At 31.7% G+C, this 14,918-nt stretch overlaps 1 protein-coding gene across 1 annotated transcript in view; it reads right to left on the reverse strand.

The window, feature by feature from the left end:
• Window positions 1–14,918, reverse strand: part of CDH9 (cadherin 9) — a gene marked incomplete at both ends in the record, with an annotated part of 80,101 nt that overhangs the window by 11,770 nt on the left and 53,413 nt on the right. Inside the window, one exon of the mRNA XM_081232340.1 lies at window positions 13,906–14,159. Within this exon, the coding sequence (XP_081088466.1) occupies window positions 13,906–14,159 (254 nt within the window). The remainder of the gene's footprint in view (window positions 1–13,905; window positions 14,160–14,918) is intronic.

The raw sequence follows: 14,918 nt of genomic DNA on the forward strand, positions 1-14,918 counted from the left end.
GATCAAGAATAAAAGTCATATGAAATTTTCTCTTTTTAATTTTTATTGCTTAAATAGTGCTAAGATAAAAGATAATAGAGTGTTTCCTATGTCTAGGTTTCAATCCTCCTACAGTTTAGTTCCTAATGTGGCCTGAGAAACATTGGAACATTTAAACATTAAACATTGGAACATTTAAAAAATGTTTTTTTTTTCCTAAAGTACTTACACCAAATTCTGCTTATGAATACAAACAATCCTAAAAGGAACACAAAAGAAAGCAAATAAAAGAGCATAACCACATAACCACATCTATGTGTTGAATGAATCTCAATTCATAATATTCACCTGTATATATTTATCTCCATTGTTGGAAAGGTCAATAGTTAACCATTATCTGCTTATTGCTGAATAGATCTTGGATTCCTTCCTATCACTTGCATCAAAGATCAGAAGTAAAATAAAAATCACTTTTTACCCATTGCCACATGCCCTAGAGATTAGCATGGAGATTTCTATGGTTGAGGGATAGAACAATTCTAACATTATACAAATCTAGATCTGACTCACTTTGAGCTTATGTGGGATCAAAATAGGTCTGTGTTTCTGGCTGCCCTACTCTTAGGTTCAACCTTGAAAAGCACTGTTTTCAAGTTAAGAATTCATGAAGGAGAGTCACTTTGATGATTTATAAATAGTTCACTTTAACATTAACACTGCAAACTTCCAGATCTGTATTTATAAATTTGCCCCACTGCAAATGATGTCTTGCAGTTTTTCAAAGCCCAGAGATAATTTTTATTTATTTAGCAGCTAATGCTCTATTTTCAACACAGGATAGGTTTACCTATTAATAATAAGTACACTAGATTACAACAAATGACCAAAAAGAGGCTGATAAACACATAACGTGAGACAAAACTGTCTCTATGTCCCAGCAGATGGCTTATTAAAACAATACTTTATTGATATCATTATATTGAATTTATAACAATAAGTTTTAGAAAAGATCATTGGCATACTTTTTTGAATGAATACCTTTTGCAGAAACAGGAGCCAATCACATAGGCAGCAAAAATAACAAGGTAAAAAGATCGCAAGTGAGCTGACACTGTGGAAGCTGAACTCTGGTTCTAGTTTGTTTGTTTGTTTTTTAAGCTCTACAATTAAGAATCAAACACATAACAGATCCCTATATTTTCACCTACTACAAAAAAACACGTAAATTAAATTACACCAGAACAAATCAGTAATATGTAGGAATATATCAAAGATAGTATTCCTTTTCCTTTCCTGAATTCCAGGTACATCTTCCACTAAGTCAATATAATTAGGCTATGAGTTTTCTCATTCCTTTCCAGCTACTGCTTTCCAGAAATGTGTTTTCTAGCTACAAACTATGAAACCTTCCTTGAGAATGGCTATACTGCTTCAACAAATAGTTCAAGCCTTTATTTTTTTCCAAATATTATTGATATGATTTTAAAATTACTATTACTTTACTCTCTGTAATAAAATCAAGCAAATATTAAATAAGTACTGGTATATATGAAGGCACTTATTCCAGTTTATGGTGGAATCATGTACATTTTATGGTGACATAACTAAATTTCTCACCAGCAAGTTTGTTTTGTATTTACTTCTCTATTTGACTGCAGTAGAACTGATTTCTTCTAAAATTCGTTGAACCTTTAAATATGTTGAGCATAAAATTGGTGTGAAATTAGACAACATGTTCTTTCAGAGCCTGTAAAGCTATAATCAACCCTATAACTTAGGAAATCCTTGATTACTAATGAGGTGAAGCGGAGCTGACAACAGCTGCTAATTGTAACCATAATCTTATGTTGCAAGTGGCAGATGTATTTCAGAAAATATGTTTGATGAACAGATTTACTGGTGGGTGAGAATTACTTCCCAAACTTTCCCTGGAAATTGTTCCATGATGTTTATCATAGCCTATTTCTGCTCTGGGGATCAGTCATCCTTCTAAATGCTATCAGAGCAAATGAAAGAATTAAATATTATATTGTTGTCTCCTTGTTGAATTATTGCTGGTTTTTCACACTATAATTGAATTTCTAAAGCTTTTTTTGCATACATTTTTATGCTAACAGGAATCAGTCTAATGTTATATTTTCAGGCATGACCTTGTATTTTGTCAGACTTGACAGTATAATATTAGGAACATAATTTCAGATTCATTTGTTCTCCAAATATTTTTCTTCCCTTTGTCATAATTCTTGAGATTTTACAGGTAAAACTACTGCCCATTGTTTTTGCAAGACTTGAGTACCCTATAAAAAGTAAATATTTCTGGAAGAGCTATGGACTTAAAAAGGCATCAGCCACTTTTATATGCCATAAAGCAAGGTTGCAAGTTTTACTATCAGTCTCTGATCAAGAAATTTTTCTCCTACAATTGTATCATGAGGAAATTATCAGATATATATCTCCAGACAATCTAAATTTTCATCAGTGATGCATTACCTACATGATAGTATGTTATCTATACAGTAGAAGTTTATCAAGAACTGTAATGACATTAGCAAATATTCACAATTAGTAAAATACATAAACCCATATATATTATATAAGCTCTACTTAATTAAAAAATAGGAGATTGATAAACTGTTTAAAAGATGAAATACTTGATGGAAGTAGAATAAATAGCACTGGAGTATCTACTGAGGGGAGAATTATAGATGTCTTATTTGCTACAAAATTACCTATGCAATCCCTTTTTTCTAAAATGAATGGCTACAATTATATTGTCAAAAACATGTTCAAAATGATATTTTGACTGTCCTCTTCAAATATAAAATGACGGGGCTAGATTTACCACACACACACACCCCTGCCAAAACCCACTAAAATCCAAATAATATATATATATATATATATATATATATATATATATATATATATATATATATATATATATATATATATATATATATATATATATATATGAAACAATTACTTTTGAAGCATTAGATATCAGGAGACAGAGAGGGTAATTCCTGAGAAAAGAGGAAGAAATTATGTGATCCTCAAAACTGGCTGCTGCCTGGGAGGGTTTCTAAACAATAATGCAGGAAGTGGGAGCCCAGATGGAGCCTGTCAGTCCCTTGAATTCAGGAGATAATGCTGAGATTCCAGGGAGACCAAGGTGGGTAGAATTTGCTGGGCAGAGGACTTCATAGGATAGAGCTTCACAGAGAGAGAGCCACAGAAATATTAAGAGGATCCTGCTCAACTCTTCAGCTGAGTGCTAATCAGAACATGCATGAGAGCAGATAAAATGAAGTCATAGATGTAACCAATTATAATGGCCAGAGGGAGCAAAACTGAACAGTATGTGTCTGGAAATAGTCTAATTCCTATCAGCCAAAGTAGAAAACTCATAACTCATGGGGCTTTGGTAGAATTTCAGAAATGTCTTACTTGATGTATGGGGCAAAAGTATATCTAGACAAAGGGCTGCCAAAGCAAGGGCCAGAAGGTTTAAGCTGTTTCAAGTAACTTAGCCACACATCTGAACACAGATCAATAGTATTTATAGAAATGAAAAGCTATAACACAGATAACACAGCATAAACACAATATTTGTCAGGCAATCAAAAATCACAGGTAAGCAAAAATGGGAAATGTGACTGCAAAGAAAAATCTGTCAATTGAAACTAACCCAAAAATGACACAGTTGACAGAATTAGCTGACAGTGATATTTAAAAAGTTACTTTAAATGCATTCTGTATATTTAACTAGAGGAAAGTTTAAGGAAATAATATAGTTATAGATAGATAAATAGATATATGTCTTTCGTAGAACTTCTAGAGGAGAAACTACAGTCTGTGAGTTGAAACTTATACTCTGATGGAATTAAAGCAGGTTAGATATTGCAGGAAAAAAAATAGTAAACTCGAAGATGAATGGGAAATATTTAAAATGATTAAGGTGGGGGGATTAAAAATTAGAGCACCAGTGAGCTGTGTTGCACTTTCAAGACACCTATCATAATTAAAATTAAATGATCTAAAAGAGAGGAGGGTAGGGTAAAATTATTGGAGAAACAGTGGTTGAAAAGTTTTCCAAGTTTGAGAAAAGTCATAAACTCACAGATCCAAGAAGCTTAATAAACATCAAGTACAAAATATATGAAGCATGTTATAGAAAATCACATCATAATCAAATTGCTTAAAACCAGTGACAAAAGTTAAATGCATCCTAAGGAGCAGCTAAGTTACAAAGAGAAAAATAAATATAAAGGCAGGGAAAAATCTTTACTATAGAGCTAGAAAAAAAAAATGCCCTCAATCTAAAATTCTGTACCCAGAAAAAAAAAAAAAAGAAATGAAAGTGATAACATAAAAAAAGGAATGCAAAATAAAATACAGTATTAATCCAAAGAATCCATGGTCTAAACATCACAATTAAAAGGAACAGAATGTTACATTGTGCAATAAAGCATAACACAACTATATGATTCTAGAACATATTTTAAATACAAAAGCAGAGATAGACTAACAGCATCATACTTAATAATAAAAAACTAATTTCTCCATAAGACAAGGAGGAAGGAAGGGACTTCTGTTCTTATCACTTCTATTTAGCATTGTCCTGGAAGTTCTTGCCAGTGCAATAAAGCAACAAAAAAATATAAAATATGTTCTTGATATGTAGACATAAAACCACAAAACATGGCTGAAAAAACCCTCCATGAATGGAGGAATGCACATTGTATATGGATTAATATATTCAGTATCATTAAGTTATTATCAATTTTGCCTACATTGATCAATGGACTCAACACAATCCCAATGAAAATTTCAGGAGGCTGTTTTATAGCACTTGATATATGAAAATGTAAAGGGCCTAGAATTACCAAGCAACTTCAGGTAGGAAAAAAAAAAAGTTAAATGACGAATACTACCTAATTTAAAGACTCTTTTTATAAAGGTGTACAACAGTGTGCCATTTTTGTAAACATAGATAAATATATAATTGGAATAGAAGAGAGAGTCCAGAGTTAGTTTCATACTTATATAAACAATTGAGTTTTGACAAATGTACAAAGTTTATTCAGTGAAAATTATAGTCTTTTCAACCAGTGGTACAGGAAACATTGCATTTCCAATGTAAACATCCGTATACAAAAAAGGAAAAAAAACTTTGATCCATAACTCACACCATATAAAAATTAACTTAAAATGAATCATAGATATAAATATGACTAAAAGCAATAAATTTCCTACATGAAAAAAAATACAATGAGAATTTTGAGATTAGGCAGATGCTTTCTATATAAGACACTAAAAGCTTCATCCATACATTTAAAAGTTAATAAATTGGATTTTATTAAAATTGAGAATTTTTGCTTTTTGAAAGTCACTTTAAGGGAATGGATATACAATCCACTGACTTGGGGAGAATATATTTGCAAATTGTATATCTGATAAAGGACTTGTATCCAGTGAGTGTGTGTGTGTGTGTGTGTGTATGTATATGTATGTGTGTGTCTTCAAATCAATAACAAAGACATAACCCAGTAAAATTTAGGCAAATTTTGAATAGACACTTCATCAAAAAACATATATTGGTGACATATTAACATATGAAGAAAATGCTCAATGTCATTAGCCATAAAGGTAATGGAGATATTATTATACATCTATTAGAATGGCTAAAATTAAAATAGTTGACAGTACCAAGGGTTGGTGAGGATGTAGAGAAATTGGAATCATCACACATGCTGATAGGAATGTAAAATTGTATAACCACTTTAAAAGTTAAACATATAACCACCACATGTTCCAATCATAACCCTCCTAGATATTTACTCTAGAAAAGTGAACGCATGTAACTATACAAATACTGATACACAAATATTCGTATGTGTACTTATATACAAATGTGTATAAATGTATTATAATATCCAAGTATTTGAAACAACTCAAAATATCAATGAATAAGTGAACAGATAAGCAAATTGTGGTATTTCCACACTTTGGAATACTATTCAGCAATTAGAAAATTAAACTATTAATGCATACAACAATATGGAAAATCTCAAGATAGTTATGCTAAATGAAAGAAGTTGGACAGAAGAGAATAAATACTGTATGATTTCATTTGTATAAAGTCAAGAAAATCCAATCAAATTTAATCTATATTGCCATAAAGTAGTTCAGTGTTTGCCTGGGAACAGGGTTTGGTTCCAGGATGTTTGGGAGGGAAGTATTACAAAGGGGAATTAGGAAACTTTGGGGGAAGATTTTGGGGATAGTTTAATAGGTGTACTAACATGCTCCACCCACCAGTGGGCTGGCACTTGCCCTGGGACCAGCCTCATCAACCAGTGGGCAGGCACAAGCCCCAGGACCCCCTGGGCCCCATCCCTACCCCGCAGAAGGTTGGCACCAACTCTGGGGCCCCTGGTCCCTGTTTTACAGACAAGCCAAAACTAAAGAGTTCAGCACCAGCAAACCAAATTTAAAGAAAAAGGATTTCTCTGAGTAAAAAAGAAAAGCAGAACTAGAAATAGATAATTACAAAAGGAAAAATTTCATTTGTAAAGACAAGTATACAGTAAAGGTGGTAAATCAACGATTTATGAAGCTAGTAGGAAGGTTAAAAGACCAAAGTAGTAAAATCACCTATATATATAATAAATAACTAAGGGATACACAAAACAAAAAGATGTAAAATATGATGTCAAAACAGTAAATGTGGAGTGGGGTTGGGGCGTAAAAATGCAGGGTTGTTAAAATCTGTTTGAGTTTAAGAGATCTGAAACTTAAAATAATCATATGTACATGGATGGCTATATATAAACCTCATGGTAACAACCTCATGGTAACGCTCAACAAACAAAAGTTCAGGACCAGATTGTCTTCACAGATGAATTCTACCAAACATTTATAGAAGAGTTAATACCTCTTCTTCTCGAATTATTCCAAAAATTTAAAGAAGAATGAATAATTCCAAACTCATACCAAGAGGCCAGCATCATCCTGATACCACTCAAACATCTATAGCAGATACATACATGCAAATGAGAAAGGAATCCAAGCAAAACAGTAAAGGCAGCCATCAAATCAAAAGGGAGAAAAGAAAAAGAAGAAAGGAACAAAAAAGAACTATAAAACCACCCCTAAACAATTAACAAAATGGCAATAGGTACTTACCTATCAACAATTACTTTATTATTTTATTTTATTATGATTATTATTTTTTGTGGTACGTGGGCCTCTCACTGCTGTGGCCTCTCCCGTTGCGGAGCACAGGCTCTGGACGCACAGGCTCAGTGGCCATGGCTCACGGGCCCAGCCGCTCCGTGGCATATGGGATCTTCCTGGACCAGGGCACAAACCCGTGTCCCCTGCATCGGCAGGCCGACTCTCAACCACTGCACCACCAGGGAAGCCCAACAATTACTTTAAATGTAAATGGACTAAGTGAAAAAAACATAATGACCCAAAGTCTTTGGGATACAGCAAAAACAGGTCTAAGAGGGAAGTTTATAGCAAGAAAAACCTATCTCAGGAAACAAGAAAAACCTCAAAGAAACAACCTAACTTTACATCTAAAGGAACTAGGAAAAGAAGAAAAAATAAAATCCAAAGTTAGTAGAAGGAAAGCAGTTATAAAGATAAGAGCAGAAATAAATAGAGACCAAAAAAAAAAAAAAAAAAACCAAAAAACAAAAAACACAATAGGAAAGTTCAATAAAACTAGGAGCTAGTTCTTGGTAAAGATAAACAAAATTGATAAACTTTTAGCCAGACTCTTTAAGAAGAAAGAGAGAGGGCCCAAATTAACAGAATCAGAAATGAAAAAAGAGAAGTTACAACCTACACCACAGAAACACAAAGGATCATAAGAGAATACTATGAACAATTATACACCAAGAAAATGGACAACCTAGAAGAAATGGACAGATTCTTAGAAATGTGCAACCTCCCAAGATTGAAACAGGAAGAAATTGAAAATTATTATTTTATTACCAGTAATAAAATTGAATCAGTAATTAAAAAAAAAATTCCTAACAAACAAAAATCCAGGACCAGATATTTTCCCAGATGAATGCTACCAAACATTTATAGAAGAGTTAACACCAATCTCTCAAACTATATTCCAAAAAATTAAAAAGGAATGAATGCTTCCAAACTCATACTAAGAGGTCAGCATCATCCTGATACCAAAACCAGATGAAGATAACACAAAAAAATTAAAAGCCTATACCACTGATGAACATAGATGCAAGAATCCATAACAAAATATTAGCAAAATGAATTCAACAATACATTAAAAGGTTCATAACCCATGATCAAATGGGGTTTATCCCAGGAAGGAAAGGATTGTTCAGTATTTGCAAATCAGTGTGATATACTGCATTAACAAATTGAAGAATAAAAATCATATGATATTTCAATAGATGCAGAAAAAGCTTTTGACAAAATTCAACATTCATTTATATAAGAAAAAACTCTCCACAAAGTGGGTATAGATGGAATATACCTCAACATAATAAAGGCCATATATTACAAGCCCACAGCTAAAATCATACTCAATGTTGAAAAGCTGAAAGAGTTTCTCTAAAATCAGTAACAAGACCTGGATACACACTTTCACCACTTTTATTCAACATAGTTTTAGAAGTCCTAGCCACAGCACAGTCAGACAAGAAAAAGAAATAAAAGTCGTCCAAATTAGAAAGGAAGAATAAAAACTGTCACTGTTTGCAGATGACATGATACTACACTTAGAAAACCCTAAAGATGCCACCAAAAAAATACTAGAACTCAATAATTTGGTAAAGTTGGAAGATACAAAATTATTGAGAATATACAGAAATCTTTTGTATTTCTAGACACTAAAAATGAACTATCAGAAAGAGAAATTAAGAAAACAATACCATTTACAATCACATCAAAAAGAATAAAATACATAGGAATAAATCTAAAGAGGTTAAGGACCTGTACTTGCTAAACTATGCAACACTGATGAAAGAAATTGAAGAATACATATGCACAAACAGATAGAAAGATATACCATGTTCATGGATTATAAGACTCAGTTTTGTATATAATGTATATAAAATATCCATATTCCCTAAGGCAACCTACAGAATCAATGCAATCCCTATCAGAATACCAAAGTGATTTCTCACAGAGCTAGAACAAATTTTCTAAAATTTGTATGAAACATGAAAGACCCTGAATAGCCAAAACAATCTTGAGAAAGAAGAACGAAGCTGGAGGTATCATGAGCTCTGATTTCAAAATATACTACAAAGCTACAGTAATCAAAACAGTATGGTACTTGTACAAAAACAGACACATAAATCATTGGAACAGAATAGAGAGCCCAGAAGTGAACCTGCACTTACATGGGCAATTAATCTACCACAAAGGAGGCAAAAATACTTAATGGAGAAAAGATAGTCTCTTCAATGAGTGGTTGTGGGAAAACTGGACAGATACATGTAGAAGAATCAAACGACTACTTTTTCACACCATGCATAAAAATAAATTCAAAATGGATTAAAGACTTAAATGTAAGAACTGCAACCATAAAAGTTCTAAAAGAAAACATGGGCAATAAGCTCTTTGACATTGGTCTTAGTAATATTTTTTTTTGTTATATCTACTCAGGCAAGGGAAACAAAAGCAAAAATAAATAAATGGGACTTAAACTAAAAAGTTTTTGCCCAGTGAAAGAAACAATCAACAAAATGAAATGGCTGCCTACTGACTGGGAGAAGATATTTGCAAATGATAGATCCAATAAGTGGTTAATAGCCAAAATAGATCCAATAAGTGGTTAATAGCCAAGATATACAAAAACCAAACAACCTGTTTAAAAAATGGGCAGAGGTTCTGAATAGACGTGTTTTCAAAGACATATAGATGGTGAACAGGCACATGAAAAGATGCTCAACATCACTCATCATCAGGGAAATGCAAATCAAAACCACAATGAGATATCACCTTGCAACTGTCATAATGCTATTATCAAAAAACAACAAATGACAAAGGTTGACAGGATGTGTACAAAAGGGAACCCTCATACACTGTTGGTGGGAATATAAATTGGTGCAGCCAATATGGAAAACAGTATGGAGATTCATCAAAACTATTAAAGCTAAACTACCATATGATCTAGCAATTCCACCTGGGTATTTACCCAAAGAAAAAGAAAACACTCATTAGAAAAGATATATGCACCCCTACGTTTATTGCAGCATTATTTACAATATCCAAGATATGGAAGCAACCTAAGTGCCCAGTGATAAATGAATGGATAAAGAAGATGTGGTATATATGCATATATGCACAATGGAATATTACTTAGCCATCAAAAGAATGAAATTATGCCATTTGTGACAGCATGGATGGATCTAGAGTAAATAAAATAAGTCAGACAGAGAAAGACACATACTGTATGATTTCGCTTGTACGTGAAATCTAAAAAGCAAAACATGATCAAACATAACAAAACAGAAACAGTTATAGATACAGAGAACAGATAATTCTCAGAGGGGAAGGTATAGGGGAGGAAAGAAATAGGTGAGTGAGATTAAGAGGTACAAACTTCTACTTGGCAAATAAATGAGCCATAGGTATTAAATGTATAGTGTGGGGAATATAGTTAATACCTATGTAATACCTTTGTAAGGTGGCAGATGGTAGCTAGACTTATCATGGTGATCATTTTGAAATGTATAGACATTTTGAATTACTGTGTTGCTCAACAGGAAAAAACATAGTGTTGTAAGAAAATTATACTTCAAAAACCAACTCATAAAGAAATATAATATTTGTTTGTGGTTACCAGAGGTGGGGGTAGGTGGAGGGAGAATTGGATGAAGGCAGCCAAAAGGTACAAATTTTCAGTTATATGTAAGTACTAGTGATATTGATATAATATTCAACATGATAAATATAATTAACACTGCTGTATGTTATATATAGAATTTGTTAAAGAGTAAATCCTAAGTGTTCTCTTCAGAAGGAAAAAAAATAAAAAATTCTGTTTCTTTAACTTTGTATCTATATGAGATGAATGATGCTCACTAAACTTATTGCATTAATCATTTCATGATGTATGCACATCAAATCGTTATGCTGTACACCTTAAACTTTTACAGCGCTATATGTCAATTATATCTCAATAAAGGTGGAAGGAAAAAAAAGAAATTTCCTATTGTGGGAAATGGAAAAAATGATGAAAAACTAGACCAAATTCTGAGGGACAAAAGCCAGATTTTGCTTTTTGTATAATTTTGTCCTTGAGGCTTTGCTTTGTACCACTGTGGTCGGTCAAAGCAGTTTATGAATGTGAAACAATATTAATTATCTCTAATTAATAATTAGGTCAGTAAGAAAGCAGAATATATCTGCTAAAGATATATTAGCTGTGCATTCAGATCATCAATAGTTTGAACCTCAGTCTGCTAATTATTTGTTCAGTGTCCTTAGTAATGTTCCTTAAACTCTTTGCATCTCAATTTATGTTGTTTTAAAATGTAGGTGTATGTGTCAATTCCAAACTGCCAATCTATCCCTCCCCCTCACCCTTCCCCCCGTTTAACCATAAGTTTGTTCTCTAAGTCTGTGAGCCCTGACTACTGTATTTAAAATTAGATAATCAACAAGGACTTACTGTACAGCACAGGAAACTTGGCTGAGTGTTCTTTAATGACCAAAGTGGGAAAAGAATTTGAAAAAATAATAGATACATAAATATGTCTAACTGAATCACTTTGCTGTGCAACTGAACCTAACACAACATTGTTAATCAACTTTGCTCCAATATAAAATAAAATATTTTTAAAATGTAGATGATAACTGTTGTACTCACCTTATAATGTTGTGATGAGGTTTAAATGATCTAATAAATATAAAGCTCTTTGGATAGTTTCCAGCTCATAGCAAGGGCTCAATAAATGATAACAATTATTTTATAGAGGAAAGGATAGGCAACATATTTGTCTCATGTCATGAATCTGGTGCCACAATTGAAGTAGAAAAGACATTGAATACTATTTTTTGAAAATTTCAAAATCTATCAAGAACAGATACTTACTGAGCATTTATAGCTATTGGTATGGACAATCCATTATTCATTTTTAATATAAGTGATTTATTTCTATTTCAATATTGCAAAGAACACAAAAACACTTTAAACTTCTGTTACTTACAAAAATAAATGCACATATAAGAGATGCCAAAACCAATCAGCCACACTCAATTTCATTAAAAAATAAATAAACATTTTGGATATAAAAATGCTGGCACATATTTGTAGACCACTGGAAAACTAGATTACTTATTCATTTCATTTTAGGAGTTCTGTTTTATATAATACGAACATTTTAAATTAATCCATTTCATGGTTGCTGATACAAAAGTGTCAGTAAAATAATCTTTTATGCATTGATATCATTATAAGTCATGTTTTTAAATTAATTAGCAATATACAAAATATATAATTTGAACCTGAACATTTATTTAAAAGAGAAAGTTAAGTCAATTCTATTCTAATTAACCTAAAACTAACCAAATATTTCAAGCTAAACTCTGAGTACTAACTACAGATTAAAATTTCACAAACTTTCTTTATTTTAAAAATATATTAATTGACCAACAAATTAAATATAAATTAGGGCATATTTAGTGCAACAAACGTTGCTTTGTAAATAACATGAATAGTTATTACATCTTAAACTAAATTTAATACTTATATGCTTAGTATTGTGCTCACTGATTTTCTATGTGATGGTATGATATGAATTCCAGGAAATCTGGGCATTCCCAATAAATATTTAACCATTTATATTTCTTAATTAAAAATTAAATTTGATCAAAATATTTATTGAAATATAGTTTATTTACTGCAATATTGTGTTTTAGGTATACAGCAAAATGATTCAGTTATATATACATATAAATATATATATTCTTTTTTTTACATTCCCTTCCATTACAGGTTATTACAAGATATTTAGTACAGTTCCATGTGCTATACAGTCGGTCCTTGTTGGATAAAAAATTAAATTTTAAACAAAGCATAATTTTAGGCATCTTACTAGCCACACATTAACCGACAATATATTATTTGTCTGTCTCTTTTGTCTTCATCAACATACCTACCCATCTTCATCCACCCATCCTATTCATCCATTTATGTCACAACTATATTTATATTCTCCTTAAGCAGAGTTTCTGGCATATTTGAAAACTTTTAAATGGTTAATACAATATTCAAATTTTGGGAAAGTATTACACTATTCTTTACTATACTATACCAATGTTTAATAGTTTTACTGTTCTCAAATATCATTACTCATTTTACCAATTCTTTGTTTTATTAATAGAATATAATTGATATTTTGCTTCTCAAAAATTTTGATGTAAAATGTGCCTAGGGACTATTTTCAAAAGATGTTTTTCATCAGTTTTCAAGGTATCTCTTAAGCTTTTCTAGAAGAACTTCTTTTCTAATGTATTTGTTTAGATATCTTATTATTCGAACTATGGTTTATCTAAGAAGGGCAATGGGACAAGAATTACATCAATAACTAAGGGATTAGAATCATGGACACTGGAGCCAGACAGCCTGAACCTCAAACCCAGCTTTGCCAGTGACTAATTATTTGGCAAGTTATTTAAATGTTCAGTACCTTAGTCTTATCATCTACAGAAAGATATAATAATAGGAGCTACCTTGTAATATGCGATGAGTCAAATGAAATAATATATCCAGAGCACTTAGAAGACAGCCCAGCTAAAAGTCTGTGCTATGGAAGTGTTTGGTTGTATTACTGTACTTGATCATACATGGTACATTTTTTTTCACACAGCTTATAAGTAGTGAGGTTATCATTTTTCTTCAAACTTAACTTTTCTCAAAATACTTACTTTATTAAATTGTTCATGGCATCTGGGTCATATGCTGTAACCTGTCCAATGATGCTGCCTTCCTTTACATCTTCATCTACTTCTATCAAGTAAAAAATTTTGCTGAACACAGGAGGCTCATCCATATCTTCCACAGATATTTTGACCACAGCTGTGTCTTTGAAAGGTCCCAGGTACAGGAATCGTGGATCAGGGTGGGTGTTACTTGCATCCACTTTTAAAGTGTACAGCATTTTGTTTTCATAATCTAAATTCTGAAGTTAAATAAAATAAGAAAAATTAGTATAATATAGTAGACATAAAAATGGAAGACAATTTCAAAATTTAATAACCACCTCTCTTAATAGTCCCAGTAATTCTTGTTAAATAACGTTCCCAATTATTGCTTCATGGGTATAAAAAATAAATTAGGAAAAATTTTTTGCCTTACACATTTACAAGGAGTAGTTCTATATAATAGTATACACATTAAGATTGATTCACACTTAGTAATGCATTTTACATTTTGGTAGTCATAGGTAAATGAAGTATTATCTAGTAAATACATAGGCTATTTCTTACTATATTATTATTATTAAAGTTATAAAAAATTTAAATCAGCAGAAACATAAAATTGAGATTTAACAAACCATTCACATAAGTTGCTTCCTTAAGTCCTACAGTTCTAAAACTATGTTTTAAAAAGAAAAAAGAAATTATTAATCTGACCACTGTGGAAAAAAAGATGTGAATGAAAGCAGGGAAATTAGGGTGATATAAAGTAATCAGTATTTAGCTTGATTATTCTGTGTAATGCTTTATAATGTTCTCCCCCACTGCTTTAAAAATCAAACATCTTCAGGCTTCATCTATTTTAATAAACCATCACACTTAACAGTTTAAATATTTTAAACAGTGAATGAAATAATACCATAGAGAAATATAAAACAAAGACTTTTGAGAGTATCTAATCCTTGTTTGATTGTTGTCTACTATAAGCACAAGCTGTTGAGGTTTTATAACAGTTTTTAACT

The sequence above is a fragment of the Mesoplodon bidens genome, assembly GCF_964165515.1.
Source record: "Mesoplodon bidens genome assembly, chromosome: 4".
Lineage (NCBI taxonomy): Eukaryota > Metazoa > Chordata > Mammalia > Artiodactyla > Ziphiidae > Mesoplodon > Mesoplodon bidens.